Source organism: Frankliniella occidentalis, unplaced genomic scaffold (genome assembly GCF_000697945.3).
Source record: "Frankliniella occidentalis isolate FOCC.00 unplaced genomic scaffold, Focc_3.1 Scaffold45, whole genome shotgun sequence".
Classification (NCBI taxonomy): Eukaryota; Metazoa; Arthropoda; class Insecta; order Thysanoptera; family Thripidae; genus Frankliniella; species Frankliniella occidentalis.
In genome coordinates this window covers 1,582,035-1,605,991 of record NW_026267175.1, presented here as the reverse complement: position 1 = coordinate 1,605,991, position 23,957 = coordinate 1,582,035, and the positions used below count along the sequence as shown (strand labels likewise).

At 56.6% G+C, this 23,957-nt stretch overlaps 1 protein-coding gene across 2 annotated transcripts in view; it reads right to left on the bottom strand.

Annotated features, from left to right (window-relative positions):
• Window positions 1–23,715, bottom strand: part of LOC113208351 (homeotic protein distal-less-like) — a 34,760-nt gene extending 11,045 nt beyond the window's left edge. For both annotated transcript variants that reach the window (XM_052267006.1, XM_052267007.1), the window contains exons 1-2: window positions 22,939–23,715; window positions 14,343–14,524 (exon numbers count right to left, since the gene is read on the bottom strand). In XM_052267006.1, coding sequence (XP_052122966.1) covers window positions 14,343–14,524; window positions 22,939–23,395 — 639 coding nt within the window. In that variant the 5' untranslated portion in view covers window positions 23,396–23,715. The remainder of the gene's footprint in view (window positions 1–14,342; window positions 14,525–22,938) is intronic.
• Between the last annotated feature and the right edge of the window lie 242 nt (window positions 23,716–23,957).

The window sequence follows — 23,957 nt, the reverse complement described above, 5'->3', positions numbered from 1 at the left end:
GGGCGGGAGCCGCACCGGGAGCGCCCGGGAGCCGCCGCCGGGACGGTGGGAACGGCAGGGCCGCTCCGCCCCGCCGCGAGTGTCGCCGACGAAAACGGGAGCGAGATTTGTCATTTATCAAAAGCCGCGAGGGGACCGGGCGGCTTCTTAGCGATAGCCTTCCAACAGGTTCACTAGACTACTACACTGGCTTTTAGTGCGGCCCGTATCTCCTATGGTCTTCCCCCTCGGCCGGCAGTGCGCGGGCCCGGGCCATGGGCGGCCGGATGGACGGCGAAAAAAATACAACACACGAAATAAAAGTCGAGTGTCGGCTGTGCGCGGCTGCGCGCTGCGCGAGGACACACAGAGAGCAAAGGGTTGAGAGGCGGCCGGTCCCGGGCCGCGCCGGGCAGCGCTTTGGCACTCGACGTCGTGCCGCCCGAGCGACCTCTGCCGGTGACGTCGAGTGTATCCCGGAAATGTCATCTGCCCCGAGCAGCGCGGCGCCGAGTGGGTTTGTATTAATGGCTTTTGGGAGCTTTCCATCCCAAGAGAAATTTTAAATATATAATTTTTTTTCGAAATACTTTTTCCAAATAAATTGTGATGGTAAAGGTACATTGTTGGTAGAATACCTTACCCGACTCGCGAGTTAGGCCAATTGTCAGTTACAGATTCCGAGACCGGCGTTTGATTCATACCTGCAACAGCAAAGAAAATCAACCCATTAGATTCATGAACCATTTTACAGCAGATACATTTGTTAGCATGTAGTCTATCTCTCAGGTCAACAAAACAAAAACAAAAAACAAAGCAGGATGACAACGACAAGAAACAATGCAAGAAGAGTGCCGCCAGCGACTCGCGGCTGGAAGCAAAGAGAGTACGAAAGAGGGATTGGCAGACAGCAGGCTGCCACGGAGCGCTGTTGCACCTGCACGCGGAGCCCGCGGCTCCTCTGGCGTGGCGTGGCGTGGCGTGGCGGTGGCAGTCGGGGTCAGGGAGGCTGAGGGCCGCGCGGCGCCGCCGCTCCACGCCACGCCCGTCCGCCCGGCAAGCCACGGCGCCGGCGAAATCCACGGAGTCCTTGACATATTCAGTCTAGGCGACCTACTGCAGCGCAGGGAGCCGGTGAGGACTCCCCGCCCGCCACGCCCTCCACACTCCAAGGATTCAAGCAGAATCTCTCCACCTTGTCGCGCTCGCCGTCCTTCAAATGTGCACAAAAAAAAAAAATTAATCTGAAAAAAATAAGTTTTGGGCGCATATTACACGTCGAATAGTGGCTTTTCTGCACGTTGCTGGGCAGCGGAAAAATGCATGGGACGAAGGCGTGTAATGGGCTTTATGTGGAGGTCGGCACGCCGCCCAGTCATGCCCTCCGGCGCCCTCCGGCGCCCTCCGGCGCCCTCCAGCGCCCTCCAGCCAGCTGCCGGCGCCAGCTGGAGAGGGGAGAGGGGGGGCTGACTATCGAAACGCCCAGTTAATTACCGGGACGTGCGCCGATTTCCGAACATCGTCGCGCAGCAGCAGCGGCTGTGCCTCGACCACGCCGAGCTACGCCACGCCACGCCACGCCGCCTCTAACGAAATGCAGCCAGCAGTCTCCTCCCGTCCCCGGGGGCACGGCGGCGCGGCGCCAGCTGGGGGCCCCCGTGCGCTGGGCAGCCGCGCCGCGCAGCGCTGCTCTGCGGGGCTGCCTACCCGGCGGCCGCCAGGCGCTCTGCCGGCCCGGCCCGCTGCGGCCGCTGGGGGGCGCGCTGCGCTGGGCTGCGCGCGGGAGGCGCGTGACGGATGGGGCGGCGGGGGCGCGGCCGGGGCCCCCTGTGGGGGCGAGGGGGGAACAGGGGGTTCAATTAATTATTTCACCATCTCGGGGCGATCGAACTGAACAGGCGCGAAGCCCTCCGCGCCGCCACCGCGCGCCCGCCTGGTGTTCCCATGACGATTAACCATGAAGATGGAAAGATGAAGGGTCTGACAGGCTTTGGGCCCGGGGTGCGGGGGGGAGTTGGGGGGCACGGCCGCCGCAGCCCCACGCTGCTGCTGCTGCCCGCTCAGACACCCGCGTCAGCGGGGACGTCGGGAGGTGGCCGTAGAACAATGGGGGTCCACGATGAGTGATGGACAGCTGAACTGCTACCGGAAGCCGGGCGAGCGCGCTCTCTGGCCGCCGGGACGGGTCGGGTCCCGGACCCGGGGGGCGAAGGGAAGGGGGAGGAGCGGCCGAGGGGGGCTGCTTGGACGGAGTCGCGCACACACACGCAGGCACCACCTCTCACGGCGACCTTGGCTGGCCGGCCGGCGCAGCGACGACACCTTTCAGTTCCACCAGCAGAACCAAGGGACCGAGGGGGGTTGTGTATGGGCACACGGGACGCGGGTGTCACGGGCTTCGAGTCCCTGCGACAGCAGCGTCTAGCGAGGCCGCCCCCGAGCGAGAGGCGAGGAGAAGGGGGCAGGCGGGTGGTGGACCCACTGGAGCTGCAGGGGTTTAATCGTAACCGCTGCACTTTGCTGGCTTCCAGCCTGTTGACTGGATAACCTGTTGAGTCACGTGATCGCTCGCACCGCTCGCGACTGTGTGTGTGTGCAAGTGTTAGAGTTTGTGGTGCGCCTGTCAATCCATCCACCGCGGCACGTGTGCGGCGTCCGAACGCCATATAGCGTTGCAGCAGCATGTAGTAAAAGAGACAGAAGATGTGAAGAGAAACAAATCAGAGCCATGAGTCGCCTAGCTGTACTACGAGTATTGCACCTTATAAACGTCCCCCCGTGGAGTTCACACGGGAGTGCTGAAGGGCGCTGCGCGGTGCGCGCTACCGTTTGGACCTCTCGTGGAAGAGTGTGAGTGTGTGTGTTAGTGAACCGGTTTGCCAGTGCGGCGTGCGGCTTCTACCCACGCCCGTAGCCTGGCATGTTGTCTCTAATTGAAATGACATCGAAACGACGAAAGCAGGCAGCACAACACACATACATACACACACGCCCATACATACGACCCAAGTACGACACGTAGTCCTAGTGAGGACAACACAGCCAAAATCTGATCTTTCTGAGCAATACAAGTGCATTCCGTTGAAAGAAAACTAAAATTATTAATGAAAAGACTCATACCAATAATTATGGAAAATGTAAAATAATCTTCAGAGTGTCTGACGCGCATATATGCGCGTGCGGATATGAACGACGCGTCATTCTCATGAGATTTGAATCGCCCGCTCCGCTCCCTTGCCTTTTATGGAAGCTGGCCGCGCCGTCACACGTGACGACACGCTAGGGTGCCCCCTCCCCCCTCCTCCTGACACCTAGGGTTGCACCGCACCAGCGTGAACTTAGGACCTTTGTCTCATCAGCAGGGCGCTGCACTCCCTTCCTCCCCACCTCCTGCCCCCCTCTTCCGAAATTCCGCGTGTCTAGACAAACGACAATCGATTATTTAGCGTCTCCATAAGCCCTCGAAAATATTAATAGGTTAATTCCAAGATGTTGGAATCAATCATAGAAACGTTCGCGCTTGCTTTGGAAAGGGCGATGCGACGGCAGGGGAAGTGGGGAGGCGCAAGGCGGGGCGAGGCGGGGCGGGGCGCGGCGCGGCGGGGGCGTGACGTCAGGGCGGCGCGGCGCATCGCCTGAGTCACTCAATAAAACAATCGCCGCGTGTTCGCATACGTAATTTACGGCAAGAACACAGCGTCTAGGATCACATTCAGACGGGGCACACACGAGGGAAGTCGCATTCCTGCTGCAACCATTCAAACTTGAAAAAATAAAAAAGTACAGTGCGCCCATCGGGAGAATGTGCTCTCAAATCTCAAAACACCACATTTCCAGTTGGAACATTCAGTTGTAAAAGGAGGTCAAATCGGGTTGGCGAATGACAAATCACGACTTTGAGCGAAAACCCGCCCCCTGTGCGTGGCTCGGCAGGGCGCAGCGGCGAGTCAGGTGTTTGATTAATTGTTAAGGCCGCCGAGGTGAGGCCGCGCCGTGGGCCCAACGGGCCTCTGCCCCGCAGGAGCGTCAGATGGCTCAACCGAGATCATGACCGGGTCCTCCCCCAAGGGGCGGGAGGGAGAGAGAGAGAGAGAGAGAGAGAGAGAGAGAGAGAGAGAGAGAGAGACCCTTGCGTACCCTACCTTACCAGAATGCAAGGTCGTCATTGATTACGACACGTTCGAGCGGGCGGAGAGAGAAAGAGAGGAAGATGGAAACGAGTCGCCGCGCGGTGAACGATGGAGAGAGATGAGGGAAAGGAGCAGAGACAGTGAGACGGTGTCGACAGCGGGGCGCGCAGAGCGGCGCTACATAATGAGCAGCGCAATTACGGAAAATGCTTCTAGCGATGGGTTTTTTTTTCGGCTGCTGCCATAGAGATAGCACAAGTACAGTACCACCCACGCACCGACGCTAGTGACCCTGAATCCTATAACATGCCTCGTTATGCAAACTCGCAAAACACCAGTGCATCTAACTCATTTAAAGGAGGAGAGGAAAGGAGGGGGAGGGGGGGACGCCGATTCGTCTAGCGAAGCGGATCAAATCGCGCTGACGGTCAGACGACGAGCGGAAAGACAGGGATATGTAACATTCATGGAGTTACATAAGTTGCATTGTTCGTCACGCGGAGAGGCTGCACACGATTTAGACCTGGACTGCATTACCTTTCCGGAAAGGAATTTGCAATGTTGTGACCTCAGCCTGAAACGAGGCGTTTTGGAGCCTTCTTTTTCTCTCTTTTCATTAATCGCGATTTTATCTCTTTCTCCTTCTCAGTGTGTGACAATGCAGTCTGTCTTGTAGAATGTGTGTGCAGCATGGCTCTACCCCCACTGCATAATGTGATTACAATGCCGGCAAACTTATGACCAGAGACCGAGGGACCTCTCGTTCATTTGAATTCCGCGTTCCCTCTCCCCGTCTCTCTCTTTCTTTCTCTCTCTCTCTCCGTCCCTCTCTCCCTCTCTCGTGCCGCGCGGTCGGGTGTGCGTGTGTGGCGCTCCTACAGGACACGCCCAGTCTTGGGCCCGGTGTGGGTCCGACGAGGCCCCACTGGCCCCGGCCCCACGGAACGTATGGTGATCGGTCGCCCACCTCCCGGCTCTGACCCCCTCCGCTCCCCTCCCCTGCCCCCCTAGACTGGCCACGCCCCTTCACAATCGTACCCAGGCTCGGTTCTTCGTCACGTAGAGGGGAGCCGATCACGAGGCGTAACCAACAACAAATTTTATTCTGTTCGGAGGAAACTCGAAACCGTCCACGCACCCGCGTTGTAAAGCAGGGGAGTATCGCGCGCTTTTGTTTTACTTGGAAAAATTCCGTCCTGTGGGTGGGTTTGCCGCCCGCCTGTGGGTAGGCCGCCCGCCCCGCAGGCGAGCGTGCGTGCTGCCTACCCACACGTTGGTGCCGCCCGCCTGTGGGTAGGCCGCGCGCCCCGCAGGCGAGCGTGCGTGCTGCCTACCCGGGTGGGCGTTGAGGGCCAGGGCCCCGCGTGTCGTGGGAACAGAGCCGCGTCGCGCGCGCTGCCAGGCGGGCCACGCACGGGGCAGCCGCCATGGCCTCGGACAGCACCGTGATGTCCCCGACGAGGACTCGGGCGGGCCGAGGGGGAGGTCGTGGAGGTGGAGAAGCAGTGGTAGAGGAAGTAGGAGACGAGGGTCCGAAACGCCCCTAGGGCCTAAGCAAGCCGCGGCGTGGCGGGGCGGCGCGGGCAGGTGCACAATAGCGAGCGCGGGTAGCGTGGCGGGGGGCGGCGGGGGACGGGGCGGGAGCCGGCCGACTCAACCTTGTGGCGTCGTAGCTCCGCGCGCGGCATTCTACAGATACTTCTCAGAACGCCTCAGCGTTCTGCAAAAGAGTCGCCGCCGATCTTTTGGTCGGTCGCCTGCCCGTGTCTCCCCCCCTCCCCCTTTCCCCTCTCTCTTTCTCTGTCGCCCCGTCTCTCTGTTTCGCTCCCTCAGTCCGTGTCAGTCTTTGTCAGTCTGTTCGGAGCGGCGTGTCAGGCATGTCTGAGGCACCTGTGTTCGCCTTGCGACGCCCCAGCCCCGGCGCACCGTCTCGCGCCGCTCTTACACAGCCGAAACGTCATTTCGATTAAAAAAAAAACTAATTCGGTTGTTATTGTCTATGAGCCGCTCATGTTAATTTCCGCTGGAGCTGGAGGTCCCAAAAATCCTTGTTTCACCGTGTGTGCGTGTTGCCGGACTAGCGTGTCGCGGTGCCGTGTCTCGCACAACACGCGCGAGCCCTGTTCGAGGCTACTTTTTCCTGATTTCTGGGACACCGCAGCTGGACGCTGGACCGAAAATAGAACTTTCGATATTCTGAATACTTTTACGTGGAGATCTCCGCTTTGCAATAAAATAATAAAAATTATGGTGATATATGTACAAAAAGGTATAAAATGAATACTTCACACCCGGACAGTACATATATCAACACTTGCTGTGCGCCCCGCCCCGCAGCAGCGCACACTCGCACACTCTACATCACTCATCCCGGGCGCACTCCGCTCCCAAGCGCGCCGCGCAGAAGTATCTCCCCACCTTGACCGTGCACTTTTGCACCACTTTCCCATGCCCCGCGGCGCACAAAAGAAATGCAGCCGCCATGCGAGTCGCATAACCTTGCCGCTCGTTCCTTTTTTCTCCCGCAGCTCCGCTCCTCTCTATCGTCTGCACTGCAGCAGAAGTAGTTGTAGTACATCAGTATTGGAGTGCTTTTATTTTACTGTTGTTTTTTTTTGTTATTTTTTTTTAAAGTTGGGTAGTCTAGACACTTTAAAATGAATATTTCTGGAATGTTGTGCGAATCTACAGGAGACTTGAACGCTTGGGACGGTGTGAGGGCTGGTCGGTAAGAACAACGGCCAAACAAATGAAAGGAGGCAGAGTGAGAGGACCTCACTGAGCAGGCTGATGAAACAATAAAAATACTAGATAAAATAATAAAACAATAAAAAATATTGTAATCCGGGTGGTTGATACTCTTGGGAGATACGAGGCATGCGAGTGAGACACGTATAGACCGGATAGGGCGCTGCCCTGAGGGGAGAGGCAGAGAGGAAGGGGAAAGGTTGGGGGGGGGGGCAGACCGACGGACGGACAGAGGGGGCGTGCCGGTTACGTCTCCCCTCGCTGGAGCTGCCGGAGCTTGAGGCCTCTAGTCTCTCTCTCTCCCTCCCTCTCTCTTTCCCTCTCTCTCTCTCTCTCTCTCTCTCTCTCTCTCTCTCTTTTTCTCGCTCTCCCTTCCTCTCCTTCCCTCTCTCTCTCCCCGCCTTTTTCTTGTGAATACCTTGGAATACTGGTCCGGCCGGCACGGCACTCGACTCCCAGCCTTGTGCTGCTCGGCCTGGACTCGTACAGAGCGCACCGACGTACGTACGCCAGCAGTATACCGGCTAAAAAAAATGCTTGTGTATCACAGTCGGTCTAAAAATCACAGAGAAATAAGTACTCGAAATATCAATACAGGAGGCCCTCCAACGAGAGTCTATTTTTTTCCGGATTGCTGGACAATCTACACAGAAAAGAGGAAACAGCAGTCATCCTGTGGCTGCTCCGTCCGACGTGGGGGGAAGAATAGATCGGAAACAACTTTCCGTTGCGGGTGAGGGCGGCCGCTAAGATATCGGACCAGCTGACACTCGGTGGTAGGGGGCGTTAAAGGGGGGGAGGGGGGGGGGCACGGAGCGGAGCCCGCGCCGCGGCTGCAAACAGCGAGTGACTCACGCATAAATTAGAGGCGAGTTTTACTTGGGCCCTTCGGCGCACGAGCGCGCCTTCAAACCCTCGTCAGGTCCTCCCGGAGGGAGTGACCACCTGACCGGCCAGGACCGCCCCAATCCCAGCCGCGGACTGGAGCAGCCTGCCCTGCAGCCGCCCGGAGCAGCCTCGAGCAGCCTGGAGCTGCCTTGCAATGGGCCGCCGAGTGATGCACGCAGGGGCGCTTGCTTGCAGGAAGTGCGCAACTTTTTCCACATTTCTCCGTTTTTGGAAAACAGAGACAAATCCCTCCACCCCGTTTGAAGTTTTTGTCCCTTCACCACGGCCACCATATTCCCATATACCCTCTCGACGAATTTTCATTCATTGCAGACGGTGCAGCACCAGCAGCCTGTCAGCCGAGCGACAACGAAAACATGATTTACTATATTAATTTCCCATTAATTTTATTTCACTTCGGCCCCGACGTGTGTGTGTGTGTTTGTATGTGTGCGCGCACGTTTGCGCGTGTGTGTCCGTGATGAGAAACATCGCCCATATCACACACACCCACAGGAGGATACGTACTCGTACCGGACAGGCCGGCCCAAAAGTACTCGTGAGGAGGTGTGTCTGTAGGGCAGGTAAGGCGTTGGGCGGTCACGAAGGGCTCGGCACAGGTGTGCTCAGGGACCCCACGGCAAACGGGCGCGAGGACCCCACGGCGGGCGAGTCCCTCAAGGTCCGCCGGTAGTGCGACCGTTTTCTCCCCTGGAGTGTCGTGTCGTGGTGTCCCGAGAGCGAGCGAGAGAGAGAGAGGGAGAGAGAGGCTTAACCGGCTGGGGCGGGGCGGGGGGTCGAGCGGGTTGCTCGAGGGGGCGTGTCCTGGGGGCGGGGCGCCCCGGGTGGAGGGGAGGCGGGGGCGCGGGCGGAAGAAATTTATTTTGTCCGGGAGAAAGGATTGTTTTATGCATGTCGTCCGGCACATCTCACGAGCTGCGCGCCGCTTCATTCCCCAAAGTCGAGTCGACATAACTCCCTGCAGTCACTGCTCGCTTAAAGGGAAATATTGTAAACCTACAACAAGAAGTATACGAAAATAATTTAGGAAGTAATTTTTTGAAGTATTGGTCAATTTTGTTTTCTTTCTGTAAGTTAGCATTATTGTGTCACCAAGCCAAATGCAGGACGCTGACGGGCACAGGTTAGTCTGAGCCGACTGTCTGTGTGGGAGATGAGCATATCGTTAACAGCTATCAGCGCCTCTCATCAGTACTGCTCCCCCGGGTCATTAAGGAAGTCTTGATCCCGACCTTGACTTTGACTTCTACGACGTTTTCAATTTTTCTAGCCGTCCGTCCCGAACCTGTCGATGGCGAGGCGGGTAGCGATGATGAATCGACAAACACAAACCGAACGACTTCATTCATCGAGCACTAAGCTTTCTTCAACGCCCCCACTTAATCTCCGCAATTCAATCGTTTTATTTCCCGTGGTGTGAGGGGCAAAACTGACGGCGCAAGTACGCTTTTTCTGCACTAAAAGCAGGCGATTTGAATAGGATAACTCAAAAGACAGCTGATTGTCATTACTCTACTCAGGCCTTTTGGCACGTCATTAGGTTGCCACGCTAACCACAGCTCGGCAGCAGGGCCGGCCAAACACTCTACATCTTCTAAACTGATTATGAAAAAAAAACAATTACGAAGCTGCCGAGACAGCGCAGCGGCAAGTAGGTGGTTGTGTATTTCCTGGGCGTACTTCTTCCAAACTAGGCAAGGCTTTGATTTCACGCGGGGGTGCGCAGCAGCGCGGGCAGCGTACGTACAGACGTTTCTACTTTTGTAACGTCCGCGAGAAGGTTTGTGTCGGGGGCCGCGCCCACCGCGCGCACCGTGTCCCTTCCTCGCCGTTTTGGCTCTTACATACATGTATGCGAGATGACTATCTACCGCCTGTCGCATTTAGTCGGCAGCGCTTTGCCTCCGACAGGTTATAAAATGTAAATGCGGCCGGTGTGGGGGGGAGGGCAGAGGGGGCGTTCGGGTGAAGCCTGCGCGGCGAACGCGTGCCGCCCGGCCTGCATGCGTGAGCGAGCCTCCTCGAACGCATTTATTTCAAACACCCCATGTAAATGATGAATTGGCCTGGTCGCGGTCGTCACCCTGCGCTCCGCGCATACCTTTCTCCTCCGCTGTCGCCCGTCACCGGTCTCTAAACCACCACCTGTGACTACCCTCAGTTTATCATACATGGATAGCTTTCCCATTTAATTATCCCCATCCCCACGTTCTGTCGTTGCATTTAAGGTCCGTTTAAGGTGACTCTGGCTAGGTCGCATCGAAAACCGTAAAGTCTGTCATATCGTCCGCCCAGCCGTTTGACGGGCATTCGATATCGAGGTCGTTTGCGAATTAACTAGTTCGCACTCAAACCGGTCGCGCTGCAGGCTGCCCCCGGGGTCCCCCGCCTGCTGCAGCAGTAGGCGGAAGACGTGCGCCGGCCTATACGGCGGCCTACAGCAGCCTACGGCGGCGCGGTGCGGGGCCCGCGGACCCGTGTCTAGTGAGAGCAACCTTGGCCGCCGCACTCCCGGCAGTACTATTGTTGCAACGAGTATGAGAAATTCGGCGTGCGCCTATACGTCACTTCTACACCAGACGACGTGCAAAAAATAAAAAGGATAATTTATTTTGTGAGGATAAACCAAGAACCTCTACTTGAAAATTGGAGGAGTGGTATTATTGGATGCATCGCCTTTTCTCCGTGCGCGGCTGCAGCTATGGGCGGTCGCAGCAGGTTGCAATGCGCGTTCACAGAGGGTACCTGACGGCTGCGCAGAGCCGCTCCTCCGCTCCGCGCGCTGGCGGCACCTCAAAGAAGCCCCCCGCTCAGCCCCGCTCACCGGTGCGCAGGAAGGGGGAGGGGAGGAACGGGGTACGCCGGGAGGCGTGGCGGCGACGGAGAGGCGCCGAAGGTCGACGGAAACACTCTCTGGGTGGTGTGGTGTTCAGAGTCCAGCGGCGCGGAGTGGCGCGGCGTAGCGTCTCGCGCCGGCGGCACCGGCTGCTCCAACTCCTCGCCGCACTTGTCCGCGTCCAAAACTTTGTCCCGCGCGACGCTACTAGGACGTGGCGGTGCGCGGGGCGTGACGCCTAACGCGCCACAACACGCTCAATGTTTCAGAGAGCCGATGCGATGCACTCAGTTTTGTTTTATTCCACTTCGTTTTCTAATTACGAACACCACCGTGAGTCGAGAAATTTTTCAAAAGCTTTTTCCCCCTGTTTCTGGATCCAATAAGTGGTGCACGCATACGGGCTTCACGTAGGGCGTAAATGAGTCATAAGTTTGGGCAGCAGTAAAACAACAGGCGAGAGGGGGGGGGTATAAGGGTAGGGTACAGGTAGGGGTCGGAATATTATGTTCGCACTATTGCTCATCCTGCCCTCATTTGCTTTTAGCCCTCGCTGCACTTCACACTGCGCACACTACATGAGTGTGCCGCGAGTGCTGCGAGCGGCCGCCGCGCCAGGCGCCAGCGGCTGGGCCTTTTTGGCAAACCGAGAGCGAATAAGGATGAGCAAAGTTATTGCAATTTTAATTTATTAATCCTATCCCCTCTCTGGGCCGGCACCTGTTTTGGCGCGTCGAGTGGGGGTGGGGCCGGCGGCGGGGCCCCTCGAGGGGGCGGGGCGGTCAGGTGAGTCAGACCCACGGGATGAGCATCTCTCTCTCTCAAAAGGAAAAGACGCCCGCACTCCAAACTCCAAACCAAACCCAAACTGTTTCCCACGGGATGAGGAGCAAATAGACACTCTGGAGTGGCGCCCCTTTGGAGTGGCGCTGGTCATCGCGACACTGTGACGTCACGCCCGGAGAAGGCCAACAATTTGGCAGAACGGGGCAGGGTGGGTGGGGGGGGGTAGCAGAGAAGAAATTATGGGGGAACGAAGGGAGGAATGCAAACAGAGAGAGAGAGAGAGAGAGAGAGAGAGAGAGAGAGAGAGAGAGAGAGAGAGAGAGAGAGAAGAAAAAAAGTTCCCCCCGTATCGACGGGTGTGGTCCGTTTGTAGTGGCCCCTATATGTGTAGCGCGTGCCACCGGCGTGCCAAAACCACCCGCATCAGTTACTCGCAGACACAACAACAATTTCGAGTAAAGTGGATAGAGTTATGATGAAAAAAAAATCGTCGGCGCGGTGCGGCGGCGGGCAGGCGGAGGTGGAGAAATTGGGGGAGAAAGGGGGGAAGGAAGAGGTGAAGCGGCAAAGACAGACGCCCAGACAGACGGGCAGAGACGCCGGCGCACAGACAGACACACACTGCGGGAATTATATCAGGGGCAGAACGCACAGACCGGTGGGCGCGAGCCGCGCGCGGTGCGTTTTGTGAGTCAAATTACTTCACACGAAACTAATGTTATATGCAGCACAACAGGCCCGCTCGTCCGCTGGTTATTACTTTTATTACATTGTTAATCTCTCCTCTGTCTTCGGGGTGGCGCCTGCTCAGCAACTGCTCAGTCCACTGCTCAGCCGGCGGCGCCCGGAGCCCGGCCGCCCCAAAGGGTCGCAGTGTGTCAAGTTCGGGGGCGCGGCACGTGTTCGATCTAGTTACTAATTGGCATGGGGGTGAGACGGGAGGAGAAGGGGGGTGGGGGGCGTTTCGGACGGCTGCCGCCGGCGCCAGTGCCGCCGCCCCCTGGACTACACAGAGGATCATCCAATCGCATTTTCGCGCCTAAAAATTCGTTTCGGTTTCCTGTGAAGCGGATAGAGATGGGGCGGAAACGCGACAAAAAAAATAATACAACAAACCAATCAGCGGAGGAGAAACAAAAGGACGGCCAATCAGCTCGCATTTCGGAACAGACCCGTAACATTGGATCTCTCTACTTTTTACTACAGCCTCATATACCGTGTCTCCATCCCGAGGTGGGGCTTTTCTATTCGCGCGCGGAGTTATAGTGCCTCGCCCTATCAGATCCGTCGACTGCCTCGCCGTACCCTCTACTCTGCCTCCCCTCAGCGCTCCTGCACTTCTGTTCTGGGCCACGCGGATACCTCTCGCACAATGCGGACTGCCCTGAGAGTGAGGTTAGGTCGGCGGGGCGGGGCGGGGCGGTACGAACGGTCCCATCGTCTCGGACGGCCACCGCTGCCGCCGCCGCCTGGACATTCGGCCGTAAGGCTGCGTCGTAAAAATAACACAGGTAGCATCAATTACATGTGTGCTGTGCGCACCACCCCAGCTGGCGGGGCGTGGCCGGCCGTGTCGCCATAACTCAAAGCTTGAAACAAATACGAGCGGATTCGCGACGCGCGTCGTCCCGGGGACGGACGCCGCACCGCCGGCGCCGCAGGGGCCTAGAGGGGGCGAGCTAACTGTGTACACACTCGAGCACCAGGAGCACATATATATATAAAAGTTCCTGGTGACACCGAACTGTTCGTGCTCTCTTTTATTTTCTGTTTTTTTGTCGTCTTCTCAGCAGTTGGTTGCACCGAAGACGCATTGCCGACAGTGGGACGCTTCTCCGCGCTTGCTCTTGTTTTACGAACGGGGAATCCATCAGCCTGCTGTTTTGTCCTGTCCTGACGTCGTGCGTTCATTTTTTGCGCATCTCTTCCCCCCCCCTCTTTCCCCTTACTCGCTGTTGTATTTATGCCCGACGTCATGCCAAGCTCCGCGCCACCAGCGCGCGGGTGATACGCTACTGCCTATAGCACATCGTTATTGGCACGCCCCTGCGGGTCCCGAGCGGGTCGCCTGCCAATAGAGGTGGGCGGGGAGGACGCGACCAGGCCACCAACACCTCCGCCCTTGGAATGCGCGCCGAGGCGGCGGTGCAGAGCGAGGCGAAGTTTAGGTTCAACCACCCCGACGGCGTCGACGGCCAGGGCGCCGCCGAGACGCCGGCGCCGAGACGCGAACCCGCGCGCGGCGGAGGCCCGCGTTGCGGAACTTTCTGGCAAATCATGGCGAGATTCCTGGAAAAGGCCTGGCGTTCATCGCGAATCCATTATTGCCAATTTGTTTTGCGCGGGGGGCCCCGGGCCGCGGTGTCGGCCGCGGCGGTGGCCTGGAGCGTGTCTGATGATGATGGGCCTCGCAGGGCGCGCATGCATTCCTCCTCGCGTTGGTATGGCCGTATAGCACTCACTGCGTTTCGGTTCCTGGTTCCACACAGTTGAAAAACACACATACATTTCATACCATTTTTATATAGTAACGTTTCGAAAAAAGGTAATCCATTTACAGAGCTATTTTTGTTTTTGTCGGGGAGAGGGGTGCGTTGTGGCGCGCGTGGCGGGCCGCGAGGGGCCGGCGGGAGGGGCGCGCCGATCTGATAGGGGATCGATTTGCGCCCTCCCCGTCCGTCCGCGGCCCCGCGGGCCTGCGGGCCTGCTGCGGGCTCCTCCCCCGCGGGGGTAACAAACGCGCCCGAGCCACGCAAAGTCACAGTCGGTATTTGAACCCCAGATCGAAGTGTGGCTGCATACACACCTCCAGCCCCATCACCACAACCACCACCGCCAATATAATACACCATATATACAACTTACAACCTTATACGATCGTCTTTGATCTGGCTATTAAAAGTATTCCATAATTAAATTTCTAAAAAAATGTTGGGAAAATGATGAAACCTCACCTGAGTTTGCGTTAATCCTAGAGAGGCCGCTAATTCCGCCCGCTCTGGTAAGGCCAGGTACTGCGTCCGCTGAAAGCGTCTGTTGAGCTGCTGAAGCTGAAGGGATGAATAGATAGTCCGTGGCTTCCGCATCTTTTTGCCCTTGCCGTTGACCCGTAGGCTTCCATCGTCTAGGCATTTATCTGCAAAGAACGGGATGAGCACATCAGACTTTTGTTGATCGTGTCGCGGGAATCGATGTCCGAGTGGCGAACGACTAACTGTATTTAAAACGTGGACGTCCAGCACGCAAGTATTACGCATAGCAACCATTATCGAGTAATTCAGAAAACAAAAAGTTTGTTAGTAAAATAGGTCATATCAAATTGTACTGACGGCGTTACTACTTATCCTACACTGGTAAAATAAAAGTGACATTTTCCCTACTTCTGTGCAAATCATGATCCTGAATATTATATGTGACTTTGCACACTTGCGTTATGTGCAGAATATAAACCTAACGTTTACGTCTGAGGTTTCCACATTAAGAAACGCCGGGAAGCACACAGGTCTGCTGTGTTAACAGTGGGAGCCAAATGATTTGGAGTTGCTAACGTTTCTGAAATGTCACACTTCGCACACTACAATGTGTCTAAACTTTGCACTTTGATTGAGCTATGACAGCAATTGACGTACAAATTAAGCACTTGTTTTACCAGTGTATAAATAACAATTTCTACCGTTAGAACAAATTGTTTATGCATAATGATCTTTTCATTCACTGAATTATATGATTCACATGCTTAGTGCATCACATACATGCTGAGCCAGGGTTGTGTAAATTTGTCAAACTGTCGACAGCATAACCGACACAGACTGCTTCACTAAAGCAAAGATCACGGAGGCCGTAGTGTGCTGATAACCGCACACTACTTCCAACGAGTGGGCTGGCCAGCGCAATTCCAGCCGACACCAACACGATTTATAAAATATGTGGGTCATACCCCAGGCCACTGCATATGATGCACACAATGAAGCGATCGAACGGCCATTAGCACACAAGGGGGCCGGGGTACGACAATGAAAGCAGTCTGTGTGGTTGTGCGCCATGGTAATTATATCAAGCTAAGAAATCTGCGGTTTTTTTACTAGAGGAGATGTGCAGGTCAATCCTCCACTTCATCCCTGCTTCCTGAGCGGCAAAGTCACAACCAGGCGAAGGAGGAAGAAGAGGAAGTTGACACCATCTTCCCGCTGAAACCAACAGATGTTTCGCAACTCAAGATAAACAACAGTTTTGATAACTTTGCACTTATTTTGAAAACAAATATGAATAAGCATTACACAGGATAATTATTTTTTACAGTGGTCCATTCTCTCATGCACATTTAAGTGCCGTAATATAAAGTGCCATGACATGTGATTTTTGTATGCTTTTTGTCGAAAAAAAAAAAAACTAATGAAAAACTACCCTTGTTTTTCTTGTTTTAGTAATTGAAAGGGTGTCCCTATGGCTCGAACACAGCAGTGGTACACGCAGCTCAGCTCGTATCAAGAGTCCCTTTGCATCGAACACACGACGAACACAGCACGGTCCGATTTCGGAAGGTCGCTCCGCTCCAGTGCAACCGATCGCCCATTATCAACTTGTCGGGCGGGCGGCCTGATCGGCGCGGGGGCGGCGCGGGGGCGGCGCGGGGGCGGCCCAGCGCAGCTCGTGTGTCGCCCTATTTCACCCATGAATGCTCGCGCGCCGCCTCCCGCCGGAGAAACCCGAGACGGATGTTCCAATCCGACTTGTTTGAAACACTCATAATCTCATCAGCGGGGCATTTATTGCCACCTCGGCAAGAATGGGAACTTTATATCGTAAAGCGCGCGGGCGGAGTGGGGCGGGGTGGGGTGCAGTGGAGTGGGGGCGCTTCGCGCACACTCCGCCGGGGCCCGCGCTTCCACGGGACAGACGGCCGACACACACCTCAAACTCGCCGAGAAGAAGAGAGTGATCCCCCCTCCTGCAGCAGCACGTTCTTGTAGGAACAAGAAAGGCCATCGACAATGCTACCTCTCACGTACGGTCGCCTTCAAAAGGTGTGTGAAAAGAGCCGGGGCTGTGTTGGTTTCTTGGGCGTGAATTGATTTGTACCCGTCGTACGTTATACTTTTGTTGCCCTCGCGCGGGGCGGGGCGGAGCCGGGCCCTGGGGCGGCAGCCTCCATCAGGGCCCGGGGGGGCGGTATCAAAACGCTGCGTCACTGCACTTCGACCCCTTACTACAGGCCGGGCCGGCGAGGGCCGGCGGGGGCCAGCGGCTACCACTCAGCGTAGTGTGAAACACTACCGGAAGTCCGCACTCGGGCTAATCTACATGCAGTGCGGTACATCTCGGTGCGGTGGAAACCTCTTTGCAGAGGGAACAACACTCGTCCTCAGCGCGCCCTGCCCGCCCAGTCCGGCCCGCACGCACTCGACAACCAACACAGCAACACAGTCAGTAGCGACGACTAGAAAGTTTGTCAAGCGTTTTGCGTATATTTCATGAACGGTATTGATCGCTTTCTAACAGAGTGGCCCACTAAGCAGTGCTGCCGCAGAAAGTAAGGCGAAAATCCGCACAATACACCAGTTTGCAACTCCGCCTGCCTACTAGCCAACATCTGTCATCGCGTGCAGGGACGGGCTAGTATAGGCAGGCGTCCTCACAGCCCACCAACGCTCACTACATTGTATTTTCCCGGACTTTTGGCAGGATGCTACTGATCACAGAACATTACGTAGTTATTACACCGCCCATGGCCCCTGGTGAGTAGGCAACGCGTCAACACGCCCTAACTATAACTCCTCGCATACTTCTGAACGCTTTTTGACATTTTCCTTAATTTTGAATGGAAACATTATTTCTCCTTACGACTTTATTTTTAACACTAGCGGCCCCCTGACGCCCCCCCCCCCCCTCCACTATACATACACGGGGCCCGGGAGGGGCCGAAGAGACACACGAGGGCCACAAAGGAGAAACACTCGTCTGCCCTGCGGATGCTCTGGCCACAATTAAAACCCCGAGTCAGCGCCTTCTGTGTCGGCGGGTACCAGACGGGTCGATATGACAGCATCCGCGACGGCAGGCCCCGTCTGCCGGGGCCGGCGGGCGCGCAGCCGGAGGCACAGGCCGGGATGCATAAATACACATGTGTAACGCCGGTGTTTTTCCCACGCGGAGAACAGTAGTAGTGAATTTTCCCCGCGATGATGTACACGTTGAGCACTCAACGCCAGGGTGGCGAGGAGGGCTTTTGAAAGGTTCGAGAACCAATGCGATAGACGCCTTTCTAGGGTGCCACTACTTGCAATGAAAGAAAACTATTTTCAAGGAATGTTATCGCGAGGCCACCCGGCAAGACGGGCAAAGGCACGCGTGCCAAAAAAACAACAACGAGAACACTTTACATCTCGGACGCACCGGCCTCTCTTTCTCCCCCTCACTCTGACGCACGCACACACACATGCACGCACACGCATACGCTCACCGCGCCACACACATCTCAACACGGGAATCAGAAATGCTGACGAGCACATACAAAACCGTGATAAATGCGTTGCACAAATTAGCACAAATTGCTGTGTGGACGCGGCAGAGCAGGACAGGAGGAGAGGGGGAGGGAAGGGCCAGCCATCACTTTGGATGGAGTGAGACTTCCCGCCAGGCCAGCAGCGCGAGGGAGAAGTAGTGAACGGGAGAGGGAGAGGGAGGGAGAGAGGGAGGGAGAGAGGGAGAGAGGAAGAGAGAAAGAGAAATGGTGGGAGAGACAGAGAGATAAGACAAAAGCACATTCGTCTGGACTTATCGAACATGTTAATGCAGTGAAGATAACATTCGATCCGCCATTCATTCAGTCCCCGCGAGTAGTGACACCACCCGACCTTCCCCAACAAACTGTCACACACCGTTTCAAATTCGGTCTAACCTGGCCTCTCGCCCTTGCTTCCATATCCTTTCTTACCCCGCGCTTCCCCTCCTCCTACCCCCCACCCCTTTCCAGCGTCCCGCGTGTCTCGTGTATATTTCAGAGGCCGTCATGGGAATCAACCGCCCCGTCCGCATGGTGACAGAGGGGCATGGGTCATGGCGTGCAGGGAGGGCCGGAGGGTGTCGAGTCGCACGCACGCACGAGTTCACCTGTCAATATACGCGCTAAATAAGACGCACCTTAACGTTGGTTCGAGCAAAATGTTTTTTTCAAAAATAACTCTCCTCAAAAAAATATTACCCCTTACTTATTAGTGACACTGCACTGCATGTATGCGTGTGTACTAAAAAAAATCAATTTGCCAGTAGAACCAAAAACAATTGTATGGAATTAAATGTACTTCGTTACGCCAAAAAAACGTTTAATGAGAAATTTTGAACAAATTACAATAGGTGGGACAAAAATATCAAACCAAATCACACATGACATGACTAGATCATGTTATAAAGACGATCAAAGTTTGGTTGTCGGAATTAAAATTTTGTCGGCTCTATTGACACTATTATTTCGTTCCGCAGACAAACGGGTTTCTGGGTGGGGCAGATTGTTTAGTCGCTTAGGGCCAAAAGGCGCCATAGTATGCAAACCAGCATATGCCTGCGTGCATGCGGTACAATAGTTCTTGCTACACCAACGTTACAAACCCAAACAGTGAGTACTACTTAGTTCACTCAAAGTGTGTGTGCTTGCCATATTTCACATTTACAACGTGTGTGCTTGTAAGTACACGCTTGGCACGTTCAGTAGGGCTCGTTTTTTCGGTGCCAATGATTTGACATGGGAGCGTGACCACACCGTGGTTATGTCGCACTGGAAGTAATGTGTGTTACTATGTACTCTGTTGGTGGGTTTGTATACTGGAAACGCAAGTGTGTAAATGTCGCAATTTTCTAGGAAAAAGTCACACCATTACCCCATAAGTGTACAAATGGATATTCACACACTTGCAAGTGAGCGACATTCACACACTTGCGTTTCCAGTGTAGTGTAGATATTTAAACGTTTCCAAAAAGATAAAAACGGGGGAAACTACGTGACTAAAAACCTTTCCCCGCGTGTACCCGCTGAGTACGTGCTTCACGATGAACAAGAGGGCGTCCACGTGAACACAACAATGTCCTCCTCGGCCGCCTCCACAAGGGGCCGATGCGGAGCAGGGGCCAAAGGGCCGCCCCCGAACCAACAACACAACAACAGACATATTTCACAGCAATCCGTCATATTTTTTTTCTCCTCTCGTGCGCGATTGAGATGAATGGGTCCATTATTTAGCGCGTCCAGCCACCGCCGCCGCTGGGCGGAGCAGGGCGGGGAGCAGGGCGGCCACTGTCCTTGCAGCAGCGCCGCCAACCCAAACACCGGGCGGGCTAACTTCATTACCGACCGCCGCTTTGGCTTGTTCCGTGTTTTAACGTTGTCAGGCCTGGCTTTATTAGTGGTCAGGTCCGCCGGGGCAGGGCCGCCGGGGCTGCCAACTCAACGGATGAATCACACACGCTGCCGGGGTAATTAATTTCCGTTTGTTTATCAATTTGGTAATCCTGTTCGTATAATTGGCCGCGAGCTGCGCGCCGCCGAGTCCTCCCTCTCTTTCTCCCTCTCTCTCTCTCTCTCGTGCGCTACTCGTCCTCTCTCTTTGCGTTTTAGCCACGACTTGTTGCTGCTTTTGGCGAGCGCCTAAACCGTTTTGGGGAGGAAAAGTGGAGGAGCGTCGCTGCCGCTCAACAGGCGGGGAGGAAGCGAAGGGTAGAAGCGGGACTCAACCCCAATAATGTATCTGGCTCATTTTCGCGTGCGCTGCCGTCCATCGCTTCCCCGCGGCGAGCGGCATACACCACCCCGCAATAGGGTTAGGCCCGAACGGAGGGGAAAAAAAAGGTGGGAGAAAAATAAACACGTAACTGGACAGGCGAGGCAGGGCAGTTACAGGGAGGGGAGCGCGGCCGGGAGGGCTGGGCGGGGCGGCCGGGGACCTCCGCGCGGTAAATCAAATCGAGTGCTGCTGCCGGGCCGGGGCCGCGCCTTAGCCAGGCAGTAACGTCACTGCGCGGTTGTTTATCGAATCGACGGCCGCACAGAGGGCCCCACGGGCACCGAGAAGGAGCACCCTGCAAACAGGGGTCCCCACGGCCACAAGCACCGCGCACGCAGAGGGGCTTGCGGGCACCGGGCAGCACCCCGCGCATAGAGTTCTCCATGTCCACCGAGATGCATCCAGCTAGCAAAGACACCCCCGAGCAGCCCCCGCATAGAGTGTCCCCTGCGTACCGAGTTGCACGGTGCAACGCAGAGGCCCTTACGGACACAGGGGAACACACCAAGCAACAGAGGCCCCCACGGCCACCAATATGAGCACCAGACGCACAGAGGGGCTTGCAGACACCGGGGAGTAGAGCACCCTGCAAACTGGGGTGCCCACCAGATCTCCGACTACTACCAAGATGTGAACCAAAAGTCGTCTGTCACGCAAAATGATCTTTGAAAATTAGCAATAATAATAACGAAGTATCTTTTTGAACTGTCGCGGTATTCGCGCCTCCCAGAAACAACCCCGCATCAGCCTTCGCCTGCGCGCCATGCTCACTGTGTTTATCGCCTGCCACTGATGTGTTCCAGTACTTTATATCATCGCCGTTAGGCCCCCCGGGACTCCCCCTAGACGACTGCCCCTCCCGCCCCGCGAGCCGCACTCCCCTGTCTCACCGCGAGGATTTACACCGACCTGCGCGCTCCCGAGAGATGAATGCGCTACAGTAGGTACGCGTCTCACGGGAGGGAACTGAACGCGCGACGAACAGACCCTCTCTCTCGGCCCTCCGCGGTCGCGCCGCGCGGTCAACTCGCGCCGCCGCAGCGCCACGTGTGACAGGCTGCGCGCGCGTGTGTCGGGGCAATTACCGACCGATTAATTCACAAGTCCCTTCTTTGCACAATATGTGCGCGCTAAGTGGCGCACCAGCACGCGCGCGAACGCACGCACACACACGCACGCGCATGCACCGACACCCGCCCGCAGCGCTCGCATCGCATTCATGTACAATAACGTTTGTTTTGGCGCGATCGAGTAAAGTATGTGGAATTGGCTATTCGCGCGCGCGCCCTTTTAAGCAAAGAAGACTGCATGCGAAAGCGACGAAGAAATTCTCTAAAATCAGGGGCCTTTGTTGCGTTTTTTCGTCTAAAATTGATTACAATCAAAACAGCGTTCTAAAAGCCGAACTAAAATCGTTTAGTTTTAGAATTAACATTGACCACTTTTGCCCGTCTGAAAATTCATTACTATTATTTCTGTTTGTTTTTTAATATTCTATACTTTATTCTGATCACGACACAAAAGCGCAAATAAACAAACTGCCAGGTTATCGAACAAATAACACACTTCAAAGGGCGGTGCGAGTGTGGCGGGCGGGGCCTATAGTCGGCCTACACGGTCTCTGCGAGCGGCTTTTCTGTTTTACGGCGCGGTTTGGAGGTTAGGGGGCGGTTGTGTGGTCGCGTGGGTCTCGAGATAAATCAGACGCACTTTTGTCCGTCTGCCGAGGGTGGGCATCGTGTGCTGGCGCCCATAAAGGACCGCCCCGCCCGGTGCCGCCGGCCGCCGGTCCAGGTATACGTATCGTTACCGTCCACCCTCTACACTCTATCTCCACCCTGGACTCTATCTCATTTTTTCCCCGCCGATTAGCCGAGACAGAGTTTGGCAAATCGTCGCTGTCAGCCGCCGGAAAAGGGCATAGGCAGCGCAATTTATTCGTCACAATCGACAGCTAATTTGTCGTCGCGCACTGCGCGCACAGTAGCACAAAATTTGGACCCAATTAAGACCCACGCAGAAATAATCAACGCGGCTGTAGGTGATCCATGTATTTAGTTCCACCGCACAGTTTTTCCCCGTCCTTTTTTTCGTGTGTCAGTGGCAGCGCGCGCAGATCATCACATGTTTCACGCGGCCCCCGCCGCCGTCCTCTGCCGGCCGCGGCGCGCTAACTGGGCGCGAGTTGTGGCCCTTTTTATTGCGGACGCAACATCGCGTGTCCGGCCGCGATTTGGATTGCATCCGCGATAAACTGGCCGTGGGTCGTTTACAGACGCGTCACCCCGTGTGTCGTGCTCGCGCCCACACCGCATGGACCACACGGCCGTTATTGAACTCTCGTCGGGTCAAAGCGATCGCGAGCGACACACGGAGCGCGAGCGCGCGCAGGCCGGACACTCGGCGGCGGCGTGCGCGGTCCGGCGCTACCTGACGGGCGAGTATGGGTCGTAGGCTGGCCGTAGGTGCACAAAGTCCTTGTAATCCTTTTGGGCGTTGTGTGAGAGACTCGAGGCAGCCAAACCTTTAGAGCTCGTCGTGGTAACAACTTCGGGTAGGCGTTGTCACGTCACATCACTCACTTTTGACGCACTCACTACGACACTCTGAGATCGAGAACCATTCAGAAAGAGACGACCCGTAATCCAGTGTGGGGCGCACTTCACTTATTCACTTTGGCACTTTTCACTTTCTTTGCATACTTTCTTTTCGACACTCGTCATGGCACTTTATCACTCACGCACTCCACAATAAACACTTATCACTCATGACGTACCGTCCAGGTACGAGCCGTCCAAGTCGTCCTTGCCGGGCGACGGGCACTGGGGGGCGTAGGAACCCAGGTGGTATCCTGGGTACGAGTTCTGGTGCATGGGGGGAAAGGGGTAGGCGCTCAGCGCCGACCTGGGGGACGACACGAAGGGGGGCGGCGTGTCGTGGGGGTGGTGCGGGTGCGGCACGGGCGGGCCTCCGCCGCCCCCGGGCGAGCCCATTCCTTGGTGCTGGAAGTGGTGCGAGTGCGGGTGATACCGCAGGGCGGGGTTGTAGGGGCCGACAGGCCCCCCAGGTCCTCCGGGCAGCCCATGCTGCTGGAGCTCGATGAAGGCGGACTTGTTGGGGTGCTGGGGCGAGGACTCGTGGGGCGTCGCCGGCCCCAGGCCCAGCATGTGCGGGTGCTGGGGTTGGGGTCCCGGAGGGGGACCCACGGGGTCCAGGCCTTCGCCGGTGCCCATGGGGCCAGGTGTCGGCGCGTTGGAGCCGCCGCCCCCCGAGCCACCCGCTCCGAACGGGCTGCCGAGGTCCGAGAAATTCAGCGTGGTGGCTGGCCGGCTAGGCCGGCCACTTGCAGGAGCCGAACAGAACCTCAGCGTCAGCACATCATCACTTCACTGTATATCACTGCTGCGTATCCAGGTCGCATGGCACACACTCACACACGCACGCACGCACACGAGGGGGCGAAGGCTCTCAGCGCAGCGCGCGGACGCTGGCGGACGGCACGGAGCGGAGCGACACAGCCTGCCCTCGCCCAAGTACTGTCGTTAATGATAATCATGTAAGTGGAAGCAGTTTTTAGTCGGGCGAGTTTCGGCCGGGCGCCGAGCGCCGCGCCACCGTCGCCTAGTTCGGGCGAGCGGCCGCGGGGAGCGCCACCTCTCTGCCGCGCCGGCCGGCTCCGCGCGCGCCCATTGGTCCGCCGAGCGCGCGCTCATTGGCGGCCGAGCGCGGACCAATGGGCGCGCTCCCCGCCGCGCCCGCGCCCGCCGCCCGCGCCCACACCCCCGCCGCTCCCCG